This window comes from Leptodactylus fuscus, chromosome 2 (assembly GCF_031893055.1).
Source record: "Leptodactylus fuscus isolate aLepFus1 chromosome 2, aLepFus1.hap2, whole genome shotgun sequence".
Classification (NCBI taxonomy): domain Eukaryota; kingdom Metazoa; phylum Chordata; class Amphibia; order Anura; family Leptodactylidae; genus Leptodactylus; species Leptodactylus fuscus.
In genome coordinates this window covers 144,746,779-144,772,632 of record NC_134266.1, presented here as the reverse complement: position 1 = coordinate 144,772,632, position 25,854 = coordinate 144,746,779, and the positions used below count along the sequence as shown (strand labels likewise).

At 40.9% G+C, this 25,854-nt stretch overlaps 1 protein-coding gene across 3 annotated transcripts in view; it reads right to left on the bottom strand.

Annotated features, from left to right (window-relative positions):
* The window catches only part of REPS2 (RALBP1 associated Eps domain containing 2), a 113,775-nt gene that overhangs the window by 54,516 nt on the left and 33,405 nt on the right, over positions 1-25,854 (bottom strand). For all 3 annotated transcript variants that reach the window (XM_075264819.1, XM_075264820.1, XM_075264821.1), the window contains 2 exons: positions 23,340-23,445; positions 11,736-11,836 (listed from right to left, as the gene is read on the bottom strand). In XM_075264819.1, coding sequence (XP_075120920.1) covers positions 11,736-11,836; positions 23,340-23,445 — 207 coding nt within the window. The remainder of the gene's footprint in view (positions 1-11,735; positions 11,837-23,339; positions 23,446-25,854) is intronic.

Sequence of the window (25,854 nt, the reverse complement as noted above, 5' to 3'; positions counted from 1 at the left end):
CAATTACATAGATTACAGTCACCTGAATCCAATGCCTTTTGCCCTGTACAAATCTAGGCCTCTGTTGCTAAGATGTAAATATGAGAATGAGCAGTATGTACTGGAGATGCCCTTGAAGCTCCCGACGGCAAGGCTTTAATTCTTTTCCTTGATTGACAGGGCCAGGAATCCATGCTCAAGTCAAAGGATCAAACCAGGGAAGGGAGTAGGGCAGGAGGTGAATTGCAGTGCAGTGGGCCATAGCAGTCTACAGCGCCAGATCTGCCCTTGGTGCTCCAGACTGCTCATTTCCATATTTACATTTCTAAGTATAACTCGGTAACAGAGGCCCAAACAAGGGACAAAAGGCATTGGATTCAGGTGACCCTATGTAACTGTGCATTGGTTTCATATGGTCAACCCTGGTAATAGTCTCACTTTAAGAACCACTTATACAGGGTTATAATTGGGCAAGCAATTTTTTATACAAATGTTCATCCCTAAACGTTCCTCATGTGAACAAATACATTGATCAACAAAACGCAACTTTCTCACTGATCAAATCTTTTATGTGGACATAAAAACTATTATCTAACTCAAACCAATGACTCTAACCATAATTGTAACCATAACTGTAGCATGTAGGATGAAAGTAAGCCACTTAATGCGGGCTCATGTAAAGATGCTTTTACACAATCAGGTTCTGCATCAGGTTTTTTATCAGGTTTTTGATGCAGTTTTAAGGACACTTCTACTCTGACAAATATGATGTTGTATTCCCAGGATCTGAAGCCTTAAAACTGCCAGACTCTGGTGACAGCATGGTGGCACAATGGTGACAGCATGGTGGCACAATGGTGACAGCATGGTGGCACAATGGTGACAGCATGGTGGCACAATGGTGACAGCATGGTGGCACAATGGTGACAGCATGGTGGCACAATGGTGACAGCATGGTGGCACAATGGTGAGCACTGTTTCCTTGCACTGATGTAGTCCTAGGTTTGAATCCAGGAAAGGTCAACATCTGAATGGAGTTTGTATGAGTTTCCTCCAGGTACTCTAAAGAAATACTAATAGGGAATTTAGATTGTGAGCCCTATGTGGGATAGTGTTGCCGATATTTGTAAGGTGTTGAGGAATATGTTGGACATTTACATACATTTAATTAAAGGCATGTGAAGAAGAGAGTTATCAGAAATTATATTTTAGCCCAGACCGAGATATTATAATTTGGAGTTCATATTTACATGACTGACATTTTGACATTCCCTTGTAATGTACTGTCAGAATATAAGTCATGTTCTATTTCTGGCTATTTTCATAGACTATTATTATAATTACCAGTAGTTATTATTAGAGCACAATTAATTCCATGGTGATGTATATTATTATATTAATTCCATGGTGCTGTACATTATTATTTTAATTCCATGGTGCTGTACATTATTATATTAATTCTATGGTGCAGTACATTTGAGGGGTTACATACAATACCCAAAATACACAAAACAAGTACAATCCTAACAGTGACCAACTGGTACATTAAAATAAAGGGTCCTGCCTGCAAGAAGTTACAATCTATAGAAAAAAAAGGGGATAAAGACAGGTCAGGGTAGAAGCTTTTCACATGGTGGTGAGGTGGCAGAAGTGTTGTAGGCTTCCTGAAGAGGTGAGTCTTCAAGGTCTACTTGAAGCTTGTGAATGTGGGGGTTGTAGTGAGTTCCAGTGTACGGTGAGAAGTCTTGGAGGCGATTGTGTGAAGAGTGGATAAGAGCAGAGTAGGAGGTCTTGAGTGGATCAGAAATTGGATTGAGAAAAGGAGGAGTCCCAGGACAGAGCCTTGAGGGGCACTTACAGAAAGAAGGTGCAGTGAGGAGGTGGTGTATGAGTGAAAGATGCCGAATGTCAATCATGCTGAAGGTGGAGGAAAGGTCAAAGAGGAAGAGAACAGTGAAGTGCTGTTTGGCTTTGGCAGTTAACAGGTCCTTTGTGACTTGGATTAGGGTGTTTTTTGTGGCGTGATTGGGTCAGAAGACAAGGTGGATGAGAGATAGGAGGGTAGCTAAAGGTGGGCATATTTTTCGAGGAGTTTGGAGGCATATGGGAAAAATGAGGTAGTGGGTTGGAGAAGACAGTTCCTGAGATGGTTTCTTAAGGATATGGGTGTTACAGTAGCATGTTTAAAGAGGACCTTTCATGATTTGGGGCACAGGCAGTTCTATATACTGCTGGAAAGCCGAAAGTGCGCTGAATTCAGCGCACTGTCGGCTTTCCCGATATGTGCCCCGGGTAAAGAGCTTTCGGTCCCAGTACTGTAGGGCTTTACAGTCAGAAAGGCATTCCTGACAGGCAGTCAGGTACGTCCTTCTTCAAAGCAGCGCCTATCGTGCTGTACTGTCTGAGCGGGGAAGAACACCCCCTCCCGGGACCACACACACTGTCGGCTTTCCAGCAGTATACAGAACTGCCTGTGCCCAAACCCATGAAAGGTCCTCTTTAAAGACAGAAGGGAAGGTACCTCTAGTTAGAGATAGGTTTGAGAGGTAGTAGGTTAGAGCAGAAGTAGACTTCAGTGAGGTTGGGGATGAGGTACGATGTAGGGGGAAGTGGGGGATGTAGGTTGAGGATCTCTGATGGTGTCAATTTTGTTTTTCAAGTAAGAAGCAAAGTCTTCAGTGATATCGGAGGGGGATGACTGAGAAGGAGTACAAAAGTATTAAACAACTGTTTAAGGTTGTGGGATAGGAATGATATGAGTGTGGTGAAATAGGGATTTTGCAAAGATAAGTGCATTCTTGAAGTTGAGAACTGCCTCCTTATAACTAATGAAGTTGGGGTAACTTTTCTTCCAGAGGTGTTCTGCAACCTGTGAAGAACATCTCAATTTTTTTTGTAAGGGCCTTGTGCCAGGGTTGCCTAATGATCAGTTGACCACTGAAGTGTGTGAGGGGAACTGAAGTAATGGTGTTGTTATAGAATGCAGTGGTGGCATCTGTACGTGAGCAAGGACATGCCAGAGAGTGGTAGAAGAGAGTCAGAGTGTGCGGATGTCCAGGCAGTTAAAGGTTCCTGCAACGTATAAGGTTTCCTGCAATGTATGATGCATTTGTGAAAAAGGGCACCACTCAGGTACAACACGGCTGTGAAAAATTTACCTTTTATTAATAATAATATAATAAAATCTTTTTTATTTATACAACACCAACATATTATAGGGTTCAAGTACAGACAAAATTAGACATTAAAGAGTAATAAATGAATTTACACAATTGTACTTCATGTACATTTCCACCCACAGTCGTATGAATATAGGCTAAGAGAAGCAAACAGGTATCAAGGACAAGAGGAGAAATATCTCTTATCAGAGCATCCCCCCTAAATGATCTTGTCACCTACAGGTTCTTTAAAGATTTTCATCAATATGCTGGAGTACTTATGTTTAATGAGCACAGGAAGTGCTGGCTGGCTCTGTAACAAGTATCACTGAGGCATTGGGGACAGTAGATACTATATAGTCCCATGCTTGGACCTCACACACATACCTCCCAACTTTTAAAGGACAAAAAGAGGGACAAAAGGTGTGGTGTGATGTGTGCGCTGCAACATATTTAGCTCCACCCACTTCTACGTTGACTCCGCTAATTCTCATTCATTTTTCCATGTGCCTCTACACAGTATAATGCTCCTACAGTCACCCTAACATTATATGCCCCTACATTATAATGTTCCCCTCCAATTGCCCCATAATATTAAGTCCCTCTCTTCGTGCCCCAGTTTAAGCTGGCAGAAACTAGAGTGGCACATTAAACTATGGGGCAGCTGGTTTATTGTCCGCTTCCAGTTGCCCCCCCCCCCCCAGTTTAATGTCACTCTCCATCTGCCCCTCTAGTTTAATGTCCACTTCTCAATCTGCCCCATTTTAATATCCCCTTCTTCTGCCACCAATTTAATGTCCCTCTTCAATTTCCCCCAGTTTAATGTCCCCCTTCATCTGCCATCAGGTTAATGTTCCCCCTTCATCTGCCACCAATTTAATGCCCTACTTCATCTGTAACCACATTAATGCCCCCTTCATCTGCACCCAGTTTAATTGCCCCCTACATCTTCCACCAGTTTAATGTCCAACTTTATCTGCCACCAGTTTAATTGCCCCTTCATCTGCCTTCAGTTTAATTGCCCCTACATCTGCCCCTAGTTCCCCCCTCTTGCTCACTTATGCAGTTTCTCTTTCTGTGTAACATCGCACTGTCCTTTAGTATCCAGAATAACTCGGCCCACACAAGAGTCTGATCACATGGTCATGACGTGAGCAAAGGTCCTTTAGCCCATTAGGATTTAGCATCTATCATTTAGCCTTTACCCTACCATGAGATAAGAGCCAGTGGATGCAGCAAACTTTGCAAACATCAAAATACTTCAGGGGCACAGCGGGACGAACAGTTATCTATCCGGGATGGTGGGACAGCAGTTTAAAATTAGGACTGTCCCGCCGGATTTGGAACGTTTGTTAGTTATGCATACATACTGTCTGTATTCTAGAACCCCCTATAATTCTACTGGACCAGTCGTATAGTACCAAACAAAACAGATTGAATGAGGCCTTTCTGAGTAGATACTAGGTTGGTTTTTATTATTTACGTCTCTATGGGCATATTATGGGGTTATGTAAACACTATATTTCTCCATGTGGGCTTGGTATGGTAGCCCTAACACTACATGGCTCCTTGTGGGCAACAAGGGCATTGGGTACTAAATAGACTCTAAGTGGCCAAAGTGACTCTAAGTGGCCAATGGGTGTGTGCACTGTCACACTGTCTGGCACTTAGTCTGAAGAACACAGCATGAAATTCATGTATGCGGCCACTACAGAGCTCAGTATGGGTAAAGTGTGGCATTGTTTTAGCAGTAGGAAAATATAGGTGTCCCCCAAAACTATATTAGCAGTAGATATAGAACGGTCATGTATAGAATGCAGTGGTACACGGACAACTTACAGCCTTACTGAGGGAGTAACGCTGAACTATTTATAGAGTGAATGCTGTCTAACACTATTTATACAGGTAAAACAAGTTCCAACCCATTATGGAAGGAATGCTGCATGAAATTACTCAAAGCAGGAACCCTGGCTGAAACCTTCTTATGAGTTGTGGATTATAAATATAAAATTGACTTTTTTTGCTTTCTGACCAACTCCCCTTAGTAAAATGCAAAAATAAATCTTATTACTAAAAATGAAGTCTCCTGCACAAGATCTGCTCATACACTGGAAACAAATGACGCCTTGGTGTTAGGATAATATTGTTCTGTCCATTGCAGCAACTACATTACTGTGTATTATCGCTTGTTTCCAGACACAGTGTTGTACTGTTAATAAAGTATTGTTAATATGAGGAGGAAGGCAAGAAGTGTAGTAGGGTTTTGCTGCATGTGCAGATAGCTAAGAGAACAAGCTAGAGACAGACATGCTGAGACTCTGATCTTACTGAAAGATATATTCACATGCTGTGCTGAATAAAAGCCTGTTGTTCATCGTGCCACGCCTGGTGAACGCTGAATATCCTGCTGCCAACACTTGGTATATACTTCCACATGTCCTGCAGTGGTGTTGTTGGCATGTGATTAGTGGGGGTCCCAGCAGTCAGGACCCCACCCTCCAACCAGCAAGTTAGATAGGGGGTAAAACGTAAGTAAGGTTTGAGAGCCATGCAAGCCCCTGCACCCAGATGTGCCATCTCCAATCACACAGACTACAGGAGAATGTGGGAACAGGGATAGGTTACTGTCTCAGTTATGTTTTCTTTAGTTTATAGTATTTATAGCACGTCTACATTCAGGGGCACCATATTGATTGGGACACTATGTGGAATCTGTGCTAGGCAAACCTATTTTAGAGGACCCAGGAAGTGTTACTGTTCAGGGCTAGTTGCTTAGTACTATGAGGGTATTTTGGCTGGCACGGTTATATTGTAGGCCCTATTACTGTTTAAGGTACTATAGGTGTACTATGCCATGTGCAATTATTTTGAGAGGCACTATTTTAGGGTGCAAGGGTAGTGTTATTATAGGGGCATTCTGCCTTGAACAAATGAGGCACTATTAGGCACAGTTATTTAGAGGAACATTATGCAGCTACTATTACTATTTTGACCACACCGCTTAGCACTATGGGGAACCTCTAATGTTGGCACTTACTGTTGGGAGAATGCTTCTAGCCATTATGGGTGTATTCTGGTACAGTTATTTTGGAGGTACTGAAGAAAGAGAATGCTACAATCCTTTTGGAATAGATATTTAGTTTGGCAATAACCCCGCATCATGGTATTAGGCTTTCTGAAAAAGTTATGCATGATGTTTAAGGGGGCTGTCCTAGAGACAGCGAGCAGAGTATTGTTTTCCTAATTCCATCCTGGAAAACAGATTTGCGTATTCCTCACAATCCAAGAAGAATTTGCCTATAGGTCACTTGGATGTAATTAAGATATATATAATATTTTGTCTATGACTGTGTCTTATCAGAACTGGATCCCCTTGTATTTGCTGCTAGTGCATATAGGCCTAGCACGTAAAAATCGTCTTTGGCATGGGGGCAGGGAAGTAACTTGGGGGTATGGAGGTGCTGAAAGGAGTGAGGTGGCACCAAATATTAGCAGCAGTTTAGGAGGTCTGTTTTCTTTATTTAAGGATTATCTGTTGCCTGTAGCTATTTTGAGGGACCTAAATTTACTTTATTATAGAGGCTGTTGCAGTTGTTAGGAGAAGTTATCATGGAGGACTGGGCCAGAGGGAGTTAAAAAAAAAATTAAAAAAGGAAAGAAAATGTCTACAATCAGTGAAGAAGTCACCTGTGAGTTGCTGGATTTATAGAGGAATTGACATTCCTCTTAATTTGACTTATGTAAATCCTAGTATTCCATAAATGGTCTGCATTTAGTCATGACCAGTTGGAAATGTCAGCAAAGAAGGTAGTGTTGAGTTTCAACATGGAGTGGCAGTGCAGCATTGGAAAAAGGGGTGGGGGCCTATATCTGGGGAATCGGGGGACTATGGTCACTTAATCCAGCACACTTTCAGGTTGCTATGAAGGTGGCCACAATGAGCAGCTGCTTCACCAGCTGCTTCTTAAACTGAAACAGCCATTTCTGTCTATTTAAGAAAGCAGTTGAAAAAGTAACTGTCCGTCTTGGTACATGTACATAACAAACTCATATCATATATATATATATATATATATATATATATATATATATATATATAGTTTTATGTTTTATGTATAAGGTTATGTTCCTTACTCTGTCAGGATTTTGTAACAGAAGCAGCGAAATGGAAATCCCAATGGGAACACAGTCATCATATAAAGGACACAAACGGATCCCAATGGACCCCACTGACTAGAATAAAGTGTGACAGGTGTCCACTATTATTTCTGTCATTATGCCAGATAAAAAAAAAGTCCTTCAGATAGGAATGGAAACTCTGATGCTGCTTTAAACTTTGGTCACACCTAAGTCCTGGTTTCATTTATAATGGAAACCATAATATGGCGGGTTGTATGCCAAAAACCTTAGCGTCAATCTGGAAAAAACATTGTTATATCAACTAGTGGGAGTACCAATGATTTGAGGGGGGTGCCAAACAGAATTTTTACTTTAGGTTAACAAAGACATAGCTACATATGAACGGGGGGTTTTGCTTCTGATATTCCCAGTATATTCCATTATTTTGTTTTTGATGGTTGTGCCTAGAAGGCAGCTTGCAATGCTATTCTGCAAAAATAAAACAATCCATAAGCTACAGTAGAAATCTAAGATAACCTCTATAGAAACCCATCTCTGACTTCCTGACATTATGCAAATAGAACATGATTATTTTTTCATGAAGAGAGAACTGAGCCTAGCCAAGAGCACACGAATAGTAAGCTCACAAATAAGTCTGTTCCATGACCATATCTGCCTTCCAAGAGTCCCTGGGGCCACTGATAGGACAGGGAAAGTTGGAAACACTGGGGAACCACATTATCAAGGTGGTCCATATCACTTTTTGCAAGAAGTAAAAATGACTCAGTGACAACAATTTTACAAACGAGAAAGTATTATTTATTAACCCTTCAATGGCAGTTTTCTGGTGAACAGAAAACTGCCAAAAATTGTTACATTTCCCTCATTTGCCCTGCATTTGACAATTTTCTTAAAAATGGGTGAAGAGCATGTAGGGCCAGAAATCTGAAATCTACGCCAATCCCTAGTTAATGCAAATTTTATTACTGGTGAACGGTGAACAGACCACCAAAGACGTGCCAAAATTATAAAGAGGCATATCTTCTTCTCTTCGGAGTGTCTTACTCTGACTCAGCCAATTATTAAAAATGGTATAATATACATGAGTCTTAATATAAACTGTCCTATACATATATATATATATATATATATATATATATATATATATATATATATATAATGTAGTCCAACACTACTATTACTTGTGTGGTTTACAATAAGAAATTAAAGCTTTTGGTATCTGTAGTCACCACTGTTGCAGTCACATACAATACAGCATTTATAAAGCAACAGTAAAATTGTGCACAGTGAATTAAAGAAGGCTGGATCTAGTATGATAGAAGGGGTATCAGATGCAATAAGGAAAGAGAGAAGTGAGATAAGTCATACAGCCGCACAAATACCTCTTATTTTTTGTTTAAAAACACTATTATTAGAGTTATTATTTTTTTGAATCACTTGGATAAGGATATGATTCTCTTCTACGAAGTCCCTAATTTTTAAGAAAATTCCATGCAAGTGAATTATCAGTCTGTTACTGGAATGTATACCCTCGGCTGTATCTGTATCTGTTGCTACTGGGAAATGAGTTCAGTAAATAAAGGAAATGAAATTTCAGAACACTGGATAGAATTGATTTTAAGTTTCAGAAACAACAACCAAACTCAAAAATAAACACTTGCAATATTTCTATAGTTTGAGTTAAAACTGAACAAGTAGTGTTTAGTGTTAGTCTTAAACTAACCATACACATTATATTTTATATGCAAATGCAAGTCTTTCATTAAAATGTGTTTATAAAATGGCAAATTGTCTTTTGTAGTCCAATGCCGTTCAACAAGAACATTGTCTAATTTTCTTATATGTAGAAATAACAATAATAGACATTTGCAGTAAGGTTTTATTTATCTTTTAGGCCCCCTCAGGTACAAGGGCCTGGGTATGGTTGGTACTTAGATGCCCCCAAATACTTGTCTCTCTCCCTTAGCTCACAGACAAGATATGCACATGGACAGGTACTGCGGCAGACAAGTGGGGCTATGCAGACAAATTTGTAGTCAGGAAATGTTTTTTTGGAGTTTAGAATAATACAATATTCTGTTCTGGAAGCATTATAGTATAAATGAAACATGCCTATATAAAATGCTTTATGCAATGCAGAACTGGCGATAGCAGAGCAGTATAGATGACATTTTTGATTTTTGCTTCTCTTCATGCTTAGGGAAGCAAAGTGAATAATGCAAAAAATAATGATCTAATAATGAGTTACTGACCTACTGGATCATTATTATCAGAGATCTACAGAAGGAGGAGTGCAGGAACAGAACAGATCTCATGTCCCTGGTACAGAAGGAGGAGTGCAGGAACAGAACAGATCTCATGTCCCTGGTACAGAAGGAGGAGTGCAGGAACAGCACTTATGTCCCTGGTACAGAAGGAGGAGTGCAGGAACAGAACAGATCTCATGTCCCTGGTACAGAAGGAGGAGTGCAGGAACAGAACAGATCTCATGTCCCTGGTACAGAAGGAGGAGTGCAGGAACAGAACAGATCTCATGTCCCTGGTACAGAAGGAGGAGTGCAGGAACAGCACTTATGTCCCTGGTACAGAAGGAGGAGTGCAGGAACAGAACAGATCTCATGTCCCTGGTACAGAAGGAGGAGTGCAGGAACAGAACAGATCTCATGTCCCTGGTACAGAAGGAGGAGTGCAGGAACAGCACTTATGTCCCTGGTACAGAATGAGGAGTGCAGGAACAGCACAGATCTCATGTCCCTGGTTTGTCCTCCATTCACAGTGCTCAAACTGATTACTAAATGTGAACAGACCATATTAGCGGATTTCCATCGATCACTAGTGCACTAAAAATCCCTTTAACACTACTCAGATCATTCTCAAAGCCTTCTCTTACGTTAAACTTAACACAACTCTCTAAGTAAAGGGCCATTCACCTTCCTCCAATACTATTGAATGGAACATAAGATGGACGTATTTCAAGACACATTAAGTTTTATCATACTATGGGCAAATTTCGTGAATGTATTTAATAATAGACCTTTATTACTTCGGAATGGAAACGTGACAGAACAATTCATTTATTGCAGAGAGGCTAACAGTGAATACTGATGCCAATATTTGTAGCACTGCTATCTCTTTAGATGGAGTGCAATGGAATTTTTATGCTTTCTAGTGCAGTGGTTCTGAAATAGAGATCTTGGTCAGTGGTCCCCAAAAAACAGCAGCAGTGGAAAACTGAACGTGCTCATAAATACATACCATGGGTACAGATAAAACAACAAATCTTGGAATACAACATTTTAGAAAGCCCTTTATCAAACCTCTCTAAGAAAGGAATATTGGTTTGAGGTTCAACTGTTAAGTGGGCTTTGCTGACAATCCAACTTGTATGGGGGCACCCCAACTATCCATTGATAGCATGCCCATGTTTTATTGTTTTTTACGTCAATGATAAAATATAAACTATGACGGTAGTGTGAACATAGTCTAGTAAAGATAGAAAGAATAGTACCTTATTTACATGGTGCCATCATATGCTGCATAGCTTTATAACCAAGGGGAACAATAAGCATGTCATCTTTCCTGGACGTTTAGGTGGACCTCATGCAGTTATTAAAGTGATCATTTGCACACTATGTATCCAATAAGGATTCTGTTTATGAATATCACTTTATTCTGCATTTATCATTGACTATATTAATGTCATGCCAATATGTGTTTCATAATACATCCATGTAAGCATGCATTTATATTATATTAAATGTATATTTATATACATTTGACTGCAATAATATAGCGATATACCAAAAATCCAGAGTCAGATTTTTTTTTTCTATTTAATTCAGTGAAGGATTAAACCTTTTGTAGAATGGGGACTGCACATTTTTTTTGTCTATGTCTTCTGCAGCTGTCTGTATACATAGGATTACTTTAGGAGGTTTTAATATTGACAGTTTTATAATGACATTTCAACCTGCATTGTATAAAATGTGAGAACACGATATCTAGATCAGTAACAGTATATGTGACTTTATATAAAATTCATTAAAAAAACTTTATCCTTTTCATGGCTCGGTAACTAGGATCTTGTTATATTCTGTGATTCTGAAATATATAGGTAAATGTGATAATGACAGCAGGCAGAGGTGATGGACGCATTCCTAGTCACAGGAACAAGCCTATAGAATAGAACAGTATTTGCTGCTGCAATTTTCACATCCAGCCTTCCGTCTCCATAAGCTTATTCAATCTTAACATTCCACAATGAGCAGCAATTATTTATAATGGTGGATTCCTAGAAAACTGAAGCGAAAATCCAGGTGCTGCAGTTATATCAGCACGAGATATGGTGACAGCTGAGGAACCTTATAATATATATACATATGCAGTCTATGCTGTAGAATCTAGGCAGGCTTGCTGCATTGAATTTTAGATTTTGCTTTTTGGATGATATTTCCTTACCTGGCTAATAGAAGACTGCAGAGGTGCAGGTTGGTTTCCATAGTTCAGCGGCAAGTGTCCATCCTGCTGAAGTAGAGCAGGTTGTCTAGTCTCGTATGCTGCTGCAGAGAGGGAATAATAAAGAAGAATTGGTCATGTGACTCAGAGGCTGCTGTTGCATGGTTACAAGGCTCCGAGTGGTAATTAACTGAATTTAAAGCAATAGAAGGCTGCGAAAAGTCACTTAACCAATTCACTCCTGGGAAAAATGGAATTTTTATCATTCTACTGTATAGGAAAAAACATGATGGGATACTAGAATACCAAATATGATATGTATTGTCATGGACTTAACATGTTTTATATACAACATATACATTACAATTGAAGCATTTTAGGCAGTGAAGTACGATCTTTTATAAACTGACTCCAAACATCTGGAAAGGCATAACAAATGCCTGCCAATAGCCCTAGAAAGTTCATCTTGGCCGGACTCCCAAATGCATATTGATGCAGTTTTAGGTGTAGTCTATTAGGCTAAGGCTCCTCGTAGTGAAATCCTTTTTTTCCCGCAGCATTTTTCACTGAGTTTTTGCTGTGTCCATCTCTGCTTTTTATCTTCCTCTATACAATATATAGGGAAAACACTTATTGTCCTGCAGTTAATATTAACATGCTGTGACTTTCAAAAATATTTACTATTAGGGTATGTTCACACGGAGTTCTTTACAGGCGGATTTTGATGCAGAATCAGCCTCAAAATCCGCCTGCAAAAATGTCTTCATCTCAATGGGAGTCCCTGACTTTTTTTCCTGCTAGTGATTTTTTCAGCTAGTGGGAAAAAGAAGCGACATGCCCTATCTTCCCACAGATTCGTCCGCCACTTAAGACTCCCTCCTGATTAGGCCCAAATGAATGGACCTAATCAGGAGGGTGTCTCAAGCGGCTTCTGGATGCCATAGCGGCTAGCTGTGCGGCAAAGTCACACAGCGGAAAAGGTTTCTGCCATGTGACCCTACCCTTACTATTCGCTTGTTACATCTGTATAATTAATAATCATCTGCAGTTTGAAGCCTATTTCTACATGTGTTTCTAGTGGGGTCTGCATGTAGACCAGTCAGCACACAAACTGAATATTGACATGCCATAGTCAACGGGTCAATTCACATGTCTAATTTTCAGCATGGATGACTGCCCATGTTCTGGGACAAAAAACATGGTGAGCGCCACTTTTGTCCAATTCACAGACTGTATTGCACAGTTCAAGTATTCATCAAACTGTAGATGTAGCTGCACACATCGAAAAACACAAAGTCGGTTATTAGGAACGTAACAGTAAAGTTATGTCTGTATAAGCCCTACTAGCTTTTTCTTCTGCATCCATTTCTAACAGGCTAGAATCACACATGCAGATTTTTTCTCACCATTATTGATGCTGTTTTTGAGCCAAAGTTATATATGTGCAACCGGCCTTATGCTTTTCCAATCTTTTGGATCCATTTCTGACTTTAACTATTCTAAATGCCATGTTTTAAGGAAAGAGTTTTTTACGCAGTCACAACTGTCAGCTACCACATTATTTTGACATCCACAGGACCAGCACTGCAGGACAACAGGCCATATATAATTTTCTAAACTATATTATGGGTGTATTTTTCTAAACTATGTTACATTAAGATGGCAGTCCTCTATTGCTTGATTCACATCATGTCTGTGGTGCATCAATGGTGTGTATGTCAGGAAAATCCCCTGATGTACTGTATACGAAAATGTGCAGAAATTATTACCAAATGCATGGAGAAAAAGGCAACCTTTCAGCACACTTTTTGGCAAGGTAATATATATTATGCATACTGTGTTGTCATAGTTCTATATGTATACCACAATCAAAAAATTATGGTCAACCAAGCGGTAACAATGCTGATATGTCACCTAACCACCAATCTACACCAAATAAATACTACATCCCTACAAACTACATATATACATATCATTGGTTCACATAAAAATCTATAACTTTATTAAATACCCAACACTTAATCATCATTTATTAAAATACGGCATCTATATAGCTACAAAACACAATAGGATGAACGATAATGTACAATACCTATAATATAACATAAATCATAGACATTCACCACAGTACATAATACAGTAATAATATATAATGATGTATAAAAGGGAAATATCCTTCAATAGTACAAGTACAGTTAAGTCCATATATATTTGGGCAGTGACACAAAATTTGGTTTTTTTTTTACCTCTTTATTACAACATATTCAAGTTATAGTTTTATAATGCACATGGACATAAAGTCCAGACTTTCAGCTTTCATTTGAGGGTATGCACATTAAAATTGGATGAAGGGTTTAGGAGTTTCAATTCCATAACATGTCAGCCAGCGCCCTCTATTGGTGTGCATACTTGAGGCACTGGCATCCTAATTACATCATGGAAGTCAGATTTGCATATTCTTCCCATGTTCCTTTGCAGTGGAGCGTTCGTGACTTAATAAGACTCCACACACCTATATGGTCATCTCTCCCTATGGAGTGACGATATCCCCTCAACCCTGTCTAAGCCTCTCACCTCTGCCAGATCAGTCCTCTCTGCACCAAGCTGACGAGATGCAATAACATCGAAACAGCTGTCCTTGGCTGAGAAGACTGTATCTGGTTAAATCCCAACATCATTGCAAACAAAGGCCTCTGAGAAGGTCGGCACGATCTTAAAGGGAGCGCCCTCTATAGGTTGTGCTTGACTGAGATTCTGTCTTCCTAATTACATCATGGAAGATAGACTTGCACATTCTCAGTCAGCGCTCTCTATTGGTGTGCATACTTGAGGCACTGGCATCCAAATTACATCATGGAAGTCAGATTTGCATATTCTTCCCAAGTTCCATAACATGTGTCACCCTGTTTTTAAAGGGACCAAAAGTAATTGGACAATTGACTCAAAAGCTGTTTCATGGGCAGGTGGGGACAATTCCTTCAGTATGTCATTCTCAATTAACCACATAAAAGGCCTTCAGTTGATTTGAGGTGAGGTACTTTCATTTGGAAGATTTTGCTGTGAAGAAAACATGCGGTCAAAGGAGCTCTCCATGTAGGTGAAACAAGCCATCCTTTAGCTGCGAAAACAGGAGAAACCCATCCAAGAAATTGCTACAATATTAGGAGTGGCAAAATCTACAGTTTGGTACATCCTGAGAAAGAAAGCAAGCATGAATTGGTGAATTCATCAATGCAAAAAGACTCCCATGGAAGACAATAGTGGTGGATGATCACAGAATAAATTCTATGGTGAAAAGAATCCCCTTCACAAAAGCCAACCAAGTGAACAACAGTCTCCAGGATGTAGATGTATCAATATCCAAATCTACCATAAAGAGAAGACTGTATGGAAGTAAATACAGAGGATTTACTGCACGGTGTGAGCCACTCATATGCCTCAAGAATAAGAAGGGTAGATTGCACTTTACTAAAAACATCTAAAAAGCCAGCACAGTTCTGGAAGAACATTCTTTGGACAGATGAAACCAAGATTAACCTCTACCAGAATTATGGAAAGAAAAAAGTATTGCGAAGGCGAGGTACAGCTAATGATCCAAAGCATACCACATTATCTGCAAAACATGGCGGAGGCAGTGTGATGGCTTGGGCATACATGGCTGCCAGTGGCAATAGATCACTAGCGGTTATGGATGTTGTGACACAGGACAGAAGCAGCCGGATGAATTCTGAGGTATTCAGAGACTTACTGTGTGCTCAAATCCAGCCAAACTGATACATAATATAGATGGACAATAACCCAAAACATAAAGCCAAAGCTACCCAGGAGTTTAAGTGGAATATTCTTGAATGGCCAAGTCAGTCACCTGATCTCAACCCAACTGAGCAGCATTTCACTTGTTAAAGACTAAGCTTCAGACAGAAAAACGACAAACAAACAGCAACTGAAAACTGCAGCAGTAAAGGCCTGGCGGAGCATTAACAAGGAGGAAACACAGCGGCGTCTGGTGAAGTCCATGAGTTCAAGACTTCAGGCTGTCATTGACAACAAAGTATTAGAAATGAACATTTTATTTACAATAATTTAATTTGTCCAATTATTTTTGAGTTACTGAAGTGAAGGGATTGTGTTTATTTATAGGCTTTGGTTCCTCACATTTTATGCAATCATTTTGTTCAACCCACTGAATTAAAGCTGAAAGTCTGAAAGTCAACGACGTCGGAATTGTTCATTGTGGTAAAGTACAGAACCAATATTAGAAAAATGTCTGTCCTAATATTTATGGACCTAACTGTAATTATAAACATTCAAAAAGGATCTATTAAAAGGATGAACAATGCCACTACCACAGTATCCATTCAGCACATACCAATATCCAAACTAGTATACCCAATAAAAGGATGGAAGGAAGGGGGAGATCCTACACACTGGGTTAGCAATCTGTGGAAAGTTAATGGCATATAAACATAGTTCCTGAGAAAATGATGGACAGGTTAAAGCCCACATGTAACTAAACCAGTAAGGGAGAGTTCACACAGAGTAACGGCGCTATTTTGCAGCCGTGATTTTTTAAATCAATGGGAGCGTATACGGCCCGTAAAATCTCACACGCCGTATACGCTCCATGTGAACTCCCCCTAACACAATCCATATAAAGAAGCTGTTAGTGATACCATATGCTATTCTTATTAAAGGCCCCAACTGGTGCAGGGAAGGAGATGGAATTAGTTGGATGTCCATGCGCCAGAATAGAAATATACGCCACTTAAATATTGACATAGATTGCTATGATAACAGTTATAATATATCTGTTCCACTAAGGCATCCCCAGCCTGCCCCGCTTCACCCGCACAATGTGACGAGCGAGGCGCAAAGCAAATGTGCACCACATCATCCCTCTACACCAGTTTAGAAGGAATCGATAAATCTGCCTCATTCTGTCTACATCTGTCATCATTCACTGTAATGTAAAAAAACAAGATGGAAGCTTTGTTCTTTTGTTTCTTATTGTTTTAGATGAAGGATAAAATTGTTAGTGCAGGAAAGGAAGAAGAAAGCTTCCGTCTTGTTTTCTGCATTACAATGAATGATGTCGGATACAGACAGAATGCACACCATCTGCATCTATCATTATATTAGTTTTACAATCTGTTATTCTTCTCCTATGACGGATCAGAACAAAGGATTGATGTGACCTTAGCCTTACACAACACATTGTAACTGTACATTGCTTATCAAACCAGATTAAATATAGTAAATCATATTTAAATAATGTGAAACGATATATTCCCTATAGTAGATCTGGACTCTGAAACATTGCATGTGAAGTAATGAAGTGCTGATGTCCTCTGCGCTGCTTTCATATCTGTTTTCATACCTTTGTAAAACAGTTCAATTGTTTGGACTGAGTGCAGGAAGGAAGCTCTCTGTGAGACCTTTTCAAGCTGACACCATATGTATAGAGAGCAGTATTGTTTCTCGGAGGCTTTCTATTTTTACTTGAAAAGTCCTCAGCTTCTTAAATTGTACTGCATTTCTATAAACCCCAGATACTGACAAGTAACAGTGTGTATCCCTTGTGAGGCAATAATATTATAGCCATTTTATTACTGGATAATTTAAGGTCATTGATATAATGGTGAAAATGCCAGAAAGCTCACCACAGATCAGATGAAGCAGCCAAAAGCCATATGCCAAGTACACAACCAGAAGTATTCCTTCTCCTTTTCAAGGGAATGGGGCTGCAATTCCACCACTGCTACAATGCATGAAGCTTCATACACTATACAGCTTCTGGTCTGTACACAGCAGTGGTGCCTGAAACTGCAACCACACACATATATGGTGCCTACAATAGGGCACACAGGGCATCCTAAATTCCCAATGCTCTACTCTTCTACCCTTTGGCCGTATCAGCAGAACTTAACAGTATCCGATTCTTGATTCTATAGAACCAAAAGGAGCAGAAGCATTTGTTATACTGAATAGTCGGACACAAGCAATCCAAAACATGGCTTCATTTAACCCGCTTACATTTATTTCAGATGTTCTCTTATTCTTTCAAAGAAGTTTGCATTAAACCCTTTCCAGTATTTGCATAGAAAAGAGGAATATTAATATACAATTATGTGCATGAACATGAAAGTATATCTTAAACAACAAGAAGAATCCAATTTATTACCCCCAGTATACAGTACTAGAATATTAGAACGAGATCCAGGATGATGAAGAGAAAGGTTGCAGTATTCTCAGAATATGGTTCTTCAATGGAGTGGTACAAGGTGACGAATAGCTTGATTAATGGTGGTTAGAAAGGCAGCCTTTTTGCCTCCCCCAATATAAGTCTATGGGGATAATGTAGCATTTTTGCAGGTAAAATGAACATACTGTGTTTTCCTTCTGCAGTGTGGGAATGAGATCACAGGCTGACCATTTGTCTTTAGATAGTGTTACAAGCGCAACATAGAGTCATGAAAACAGGTGTGCAAGACTTTGTTTTGTATACATCAGCCCTATATCTATAAAACTCAAGCCTAGCATTTTCTCACATAGCCAAACCTTGTACTGCTAATAGACTGAATTGCTTTATACTGTATACACAAATACCTACCTAAATACTGCAGCTTTAGTACATAAATCATGTAATATTGTCTAGCACAACATACCAAACTACAGGGGTAAACTAGTCACTTCACTTAATGACTTTAGTATGCTGTAACCGTGAAGATTGTGAATACGTGAATAAACTCAGGATGACATAATCCTTTAATATTGTAATTACTAGAGGAAATTGTATAAAAGCTTCCATGTTGTAATCAAATTATAGGCTGATAAATCCAATGACACTATAATTAGATAATTCCTGCCATGCATGAACGTACTGTCTCCTATCTAGCAAGCCTACAAATATTTATCAGTGTTTACTGCTGACTTGTAGGATGGTACTTTATAAATAGAAACAAATAAGAATTCTTCAAGTACAAATCTGGTCATTGCAAGGAAAATCTAGCAACAGTAAAATAATAGTTTTTGAATATAAGCTTTGAATAAGAAATCGAGAGATGCAGTTGCTCCTTACAAAGGTGTAAATTTTGGGAGGCGTTTCTAAATTTCACCTCCATATTGTTTTAATTCCCTTGAAATGCTTTAAGAGTTAAACTCTTCAAATGTTGTTTCGAATTATTCGAGGGGTGCAGTATTTAAAATAGCGTGATTTATGGGGGGTTTCTAATATATAGGCCTTTAAAACACCCTTCAGAACTCAAGTGGTTCCTTTCAAATGGGTTTAGGATTTTTTTTTTGTAAATCTGGAAAAATCGCTGTTCGTTGAGTAAGGCTTCTCACGTCCAAAATAAATTTAGAGAACATTAGAAGATGCCAATATATAGCAGAGATATGGTAGATAATACTTATTAATTAGAGATGAGCGAACACTGTTCGGATCAGCCGATCCGAACAGCACGCACCCATAGAAATGAATGGAAGCACCTGTGGCGCTGACTTTGCCGGCGGCCGGCCGACGTTGTCACGGGGTGACTAATGCTATACAGTCTCAGAACACTTCTCACTGACAAGTGTGTGATGTGATAATAGCAGTGGTAAAAGGAGATGTTTCTGTAATGAAAAATTCTATTGTAGTAATTCTTTTTGACCACAAGATGCCGCTGTGTTAGGTAAAGGAAAAACCAGGAAGTGACGAGTTGAGGAAGTGGACTGCTGTAGTGGGGGAGAAGAAGCTGGCTGTGAGCAGTGAGAGATCTGAGGGACAATCCATTGCCATCCGCTGCCCTGCAACGCTTGTTTCAGGCCAGGGCCAGCTCTGGAGAAGCCCGAACCTGTTGCTGGTTCCCATGTCAGGAGAGTTGGAGACGATTGCTGTGCAGACGCCGCGGAGCGGATGACAAGAAGGACCAGCCCTTGTGACACCGTGTTCCAGTTGCCTGGAGGCAAAGAAATTCCTGTTTCCTTCGGAAAGTCCATCTGACTGTTCGCCCCCTTGCTAACCCGGGTAAGCGGAGCTCCGATTCACCTTTCATAAGGGTGAATAGTGTATACACGCAGTAAATAGTTTTTTTTTTTTTGGCGCCAAAAACCTAGCATAGACTGGTTCCGGCCATTTTGCTTTAAAGCGAGTTCTATCCAAACGGAGATACAGCACGTGTTGTCCTGCTATTCAAAAGAGACACTATATCCTGGATTATAGTACCAGAAGTATGTCATAAGAGGAGTTATTTGTTTCACTAAGACTTGTGCAGCTAAGCACCAACTTCTGATAAAACAAAACCGGTTGCTGAAGTCTTCCCTGCAGGGTTGGGGTAGTGTGTTGAAATGTGGATATTGGGGAGTGGGTAAGTTAAATAGTAAACTGTGATATTGTTAACCCCAGTGTGACACCGCAGGTGATCTTCCTCTGCATACTTACATTGTTTTGTTAGCTTGGTATTAATAGGTAAATTGCAGCTGCTATATATATGTAGCCGCTAGTTAAAGGCATAGTTCACTAGTTCTTTCATATTAGGTCACGGTGCAGTGTCACTCAGGGGTCTCAGCCCTCGGCTGAGTGTCTTGTAATTATTGATTTCATCAGGCCTGTTAGCCTGGAGTTCACCCCAAAAGGGTATAGAGTAAAATTTATATTTCTTACTTCGTGTCTGGTGTGGTTGTGCCTGTCCGTGGAACCGCTGTATCCTAAAAGTTCCTGCAAGAGCCCCGGTAGCCAGTCGGCTGCCGTGTCTTTCCCTTCCTCCTCCCCCCTTACAACGTCACAGGTGCTTCCATTCATTTCTGTGGGTGCGTGCTGTTTGCTCATCTCTATTATTAATGTATTTCGGTGGTATAACTGTCAGAAAAGCGGAGCATTTCACTTTTTGAAAATTGTGAATTTTTCCAAAATTCCATCAAATTTGCTATTTAAAAAATAAATAAATAAATGTATAAAATATTGATCGATTTGAAGTACCATGAGTTGTGTATTTAAAGGGATCCTATCTTTCAAATACATTTTGTAACACGTTGGAATAGCCTTAAGCAAGGCTATTCTTCTCCTACCTTTCGTTGTCTTCTCCGCACCGCCGTTCCGTAGGAATCCTGGTTTTTAATAGTATGCAAATGAGTTCTCTCGCAGCACTGGGGGCGGGCCCCAGCGCTCAAACAGTACTGGGGGCGTCCCCAATGCTGCGAGAGAACTCTCTCCAGCGCCGCCTCCATCTTCGTCAGCAATGTCCTCTTCATCCAGTGCAGGTTTCAGACTTCTAGGTCTCAAGCAGAGCAGACTGTGCATGCCCACAAGCCACAAGAAAATGGCCGCTTACACAGTGCTGTTACACAGCCCCTAGTGCTGTTTGAGTGCTGGGGCCCGCCCCCAGTGCTGTGAGAGAACTCATTTGCATACCGTTAAAAACCAGGATTCCTACGGAACGGAGAAGACAACGAAAGGTAGGAGAAGAATAGCCTTTCTTAAGCCTATTCCGACATGTTACTCAGAAAAAAAAAACGTTTGTATGATAGGATTCCTTTAAACTTATTAGCTGGAGCAGCAATATTATAATTGGCAACTTAATTGACTGTGCAAGACCTTGACCAGTGTTCTTGACAAGCTGTTTATGTGCACCGAATTCCCTTTTTTTGGATGTTTTACCTTGGTCACACTATTATATAGCAATGATGCAAGAGAAAACTCCATAAGGTTCCTGAAATACTGGTCCTTGTCACTCCACCTCCGATGATTATGCCTTGCTCGAGATCATTCACATGACTCATTTTTACAGTGAAACTGATTTACGGAAATCTTGCTTGAGTTTAGGCTGCAGGAGGCACATGTCTAATTTCCATGCAGGGAAGCGCCAATCATGAAAGGGCCGTTCGAGTAGAAAGATCTACTATCCGTTATGAGCTACAGATAGATGATCTGACTGTAAATAGTAAATGTTGTTGACTTACTCAGATCCACAATGTGTTATGTTTGCAGCCTAAAGTGCATGACTTAGGCCCGGTTCACATTTGCACATGGGTTTCCATTCGGGGAGTCCGCTTGGGGACCCCCCCGAATAGAAACCTAATCCGCAAAAAAAAAGTGGTTACCTTGGGAAAACCACAGACCCCGAAGACCATAATGGGGTCCATGCGGTTTCCACACGAAAAATACGGAGAGAAAAGTGCTGCTTGGGGAGAGGAGAATGGAATGATCCAAACGCAGATGTGAACCAGGCCTAAGACCAAACACTAAATAAAGGAGACGCTTGCACAGCTACAAACTTATGATAAGACTTAACTTAAGAGGGAAGCTTGTGCTACAGCAGACCTGGGCAAAGTCCGGCCCCCGGGCCATATCCGGCCCTCTGACTGATTCAGTCCGGCCCGCACAGCTTTGACTAGGAAGGCATGTCTAGGGGGCGTGTCTTAGTGCCGGCAGAAGATGGAGACATGTGAGTGTGTCATAAAGTACTGAGAGATGTAAGGTGAGATGCAGGGTGGAGAGTGTGTGTGTCTATATGTGTCTGTCTGTCTATATGTGTGTGTCTATATGTGTGTGTCTGTATGTGTGTGTGTCTATATGCGTCTGTCTATATGTGTCTGTATATGTGTGTGTCTATATGTGTGTGTCTGTATGTGTGTGTGTCTGTCTGTATGTGTGTGTGTCTGTATGTGTGTGTGTCTGTATGTGTGTGTGTCTGTATGTGTGTGTGTCTGTATGTGTGTGTGTCTGTATGTGTGTGTGTCTGTATGTGTGTGTCTGTATGTCTGTGTCTGTCTGTCTGTGTGTCTGTATGTGTGTGTGTGTCTATATGTGTCTGTCTGTCTATATGTGTCTGTCTGTCTCTGTGTGTGTGTGTCTCAGTAACCTAGGGGCAGAGATGGAAGGGGAATGTTATACTAGGGCAGAGATGGCAGATGGAGGGGGGACATGAAGCGGGGAAAATAAAGGGGGATATGAAACTGAGGGAGAAATGGAGGGGGGACATGAAACTGGGGGTAGATGAAGAGGGCACTTAGACTGCGGGGGCATTAAACCGTGGAGGAAGCTGTAGGGGGACCTGTCTGCCTCTAGTTGCCCCCAGTTTAATGTCACCCTCCAGCTACCCCTACGGTTTAATGTCTGCTTCCCGATTTTAATGTCCCCCTCTAGTTGCCCCCAGTTTCATGTCCCGCTCCAGCTGTCAATTTATTGCCCCCCTCCAACTACCCCCACTGTTTAATGTCCCCCTCCAGCTGCTCCAGTTTCATGTCCCCTCTAGTTTCCACCAGTTTATACTGAGGCACCAGGAGAGGGACTTAATACTGTGGGGCAGCTGGAAGGGAACATTATAATGTGGGGGCATATAGTGTACGGGTAACTGTAGGAGGATTATACTTTGTGGGGGCACATAGAAAGATGATTGGGAATGGGCGGAGTCAACGTATAAGTGGGTGGAGCTAAATTTGCCGTGGCACGGCCCTCTAGCATAGTTTCAATTTCTTATGCGTCCCCATGGGAAAATTAATTGCCCACCCCTGTGCTACAGGGTACAGCAGTATTTTTAAACTGTTCCTTCACTTTTTCTGGAAAGTAAATCACAATATTCATAGACTGTACACAGTAAAATACACTCAATTTTTTTTTTATCTCACCTCCACTGTGGTGTTCAGGACTGTTTTGCCTTTTCCCACATGCATATTCTGTGGATGTTGACAAAGGAGATTTCAGAGGAGATGTCACAAATGTCTTGGCTTCTGACTTAAAGAAAAAAAAACAAACAAACAGGAAAAAAGACCAATTTATTAGGAAACAATAATGGTATATACTGTATACTGACAGAATCTTGAGCATGAAGTGGATAGTCTAAAGTAGCATAGTTCATAAGATTAGCTCACTTTTATCAAACTTTGAATTTTAACCAAATTTTTTTGCGTCTTTTTTATTTTATTTTTTTTAATTTTGCTACACTGTACTTAAAAGGGCTATCCAGCATCTAAAAATTGATGTATTACAGTAGTGGGTGTCTGACTGCCAGACCCCACAAACCAACTCTTTGAAGGGCGGTGGCCTCTTCAATTTTCACATTGTGTGAAGGTGTTGTGGGAAGGTTCTTATTCAGAACACATGTTCCAATATTTATTGAGCAGGTCCTATAAAGTATCGGAACTGAAAAGATTACTGGAAGAGCCTCGGATGGCACACTGATTATGTCCAGGAGACATGAATTTTATTTGGAGGCATAACCTGATGCTCCTGAGCCTGAATACAAAATCTGTACCATTTCAAATATCAGGGGTCTTTCACACAACTGAAAATGGATAAGAATTTTAGGTGGACATCTTACTCAAATTCATCTTCTTTTTCAACCCTCTGGCCTCCCGAGTGGAATCATGAAGCCGATCTTTGGCATTCTGCTGTAGCTTCCATTACAGATTAGGCCCAGACAAGATGGTATCTTGAGCAGCAGACTCTGCATCTTAAACAGTCACATAATTCATGATAAGACTAAGGGTAAATGCGCTGTACCGACATCCAGCCGCGCGCTCCGCTCCGGATTAGGTCCAATGAATGGGCCTAGTCTGGAGGAGGGAGTGTCTTCAGGTCGAATCACGAGGCGACTTGGGCTGAAGAATGAGCACTTCGCTTCTTTTTTCCGGGAGCCGGAAGGGGCAGCTCCCATAAAAAGCTCGAGCGTCTCTCATTGATTTCAATGGGAGCCGTCTTTTTGGTCAGAGTTTTGAGGTGATTATGGTCTCAAAACCCTGACCAAAAAACTACGTGTGAACTTACCCTAAACAGTAATCTGCCACTGATATTGGGACACAATGCACCTTAAAGGGATTCTACCATTAAACTACTTTTTTTTCTAATTAACACATCGGAATAGCCTTAAGAAAGGCTATTCGTCTCCTACCTTTAGACGTGGTCTCCGCCGCGCCGTTCCGTAGAAATACCGGTTTTAACCGGTATGCAAATGAGCTCTCCGCAGCAATGAGGGCGGGCCCTAGCGCTGAAAGGCATCCCCATTGCTGCCCGAGAGCTCTTTCCTGCACCGCCTCCTTCTTCTGCAGCAACTCCGCCTTTTCTGGCTTCTCTTGCTTTTGTAGTTCTATATACAGGAGGCCACTCCAAAATGGCCGCCGGCCGGCTCCTGTATTGAACTGCAAGAGCGGCTACCCAAAAATGGCCGCCAGCTCTTGCAGTTCAATACAGGAGCCGGCCGGCGGCCATTTTGGGGTAGCCGCTCTTGCAGTTCAAAACAGGAGCTGGCCGGCGGCCATTTTGGGGTGGCCTCTCTATGCTCTTGTATACAACTACAAGAGCAAGAGAAGCCAGAAGAGGCGGAGTTGCTGCAGAAGAAGGAGGCGGCGCAGGAAAGAGCTCTGGGCAGCAATGGAGACACACTCAACGGTGTTTCAGCGCTGGGGCCCGCCCTCATTGCTGCGGAGAGCTTATTTGCATACCGGTTAAAACCGGTATTTCTACGGAACGGCGCAGCGGAGACCACGTCTAAAGGTAGGAGACGAATAGCCTTTCTTAAGGCTATTCCGACGTGTTCATTAGAAAAAAAGGTAGTTTAATGGTAGAATCCCTTTAAAATAAGATTCTGTTTGAACAGGCCCTTATTGTCTTCCTAAGATACTTTCACACTGCATTTAAAGAGGACCTTCCATGTCCTCATAAATGTGCAAAATTATATACCTCTAGTGCTGAATTCAGCGCACTTTTGGCTTTTCCAGTATGAGCCCCAATGCAGGAGATATCAGTGCTGAAAGTAATATATCTCTCCACTGTCAGAAGGGCAGGCTGGTATGAGCACCTGGGCTGTGGGGAATGCTTTTTGGCTGTATATATGCCATATCGATGAGGATGCGAAAGGTCTAGAGAGAGCGCATAGTCAAATATTCGATATTCGTTTTGAGTAGACCCTCAATATTCGACAACCGAATATTGAATCCCATTATAGTCTATGGGGAAAAAAATGCTCGTTTCAGGGAAAACCACAATTCTACTAAGGAGAGTCACCAAGTTCACAATGACACCTCAGCAAATGATGCTAACACCTCTGGAATGCAACTGGGACAGCAGGGGAAGCATGCCTGGGTGCATCTAACATGCCCAAGTCCCAGTATTACCCCCCTATCACAGCCTATCAACTAGACACTC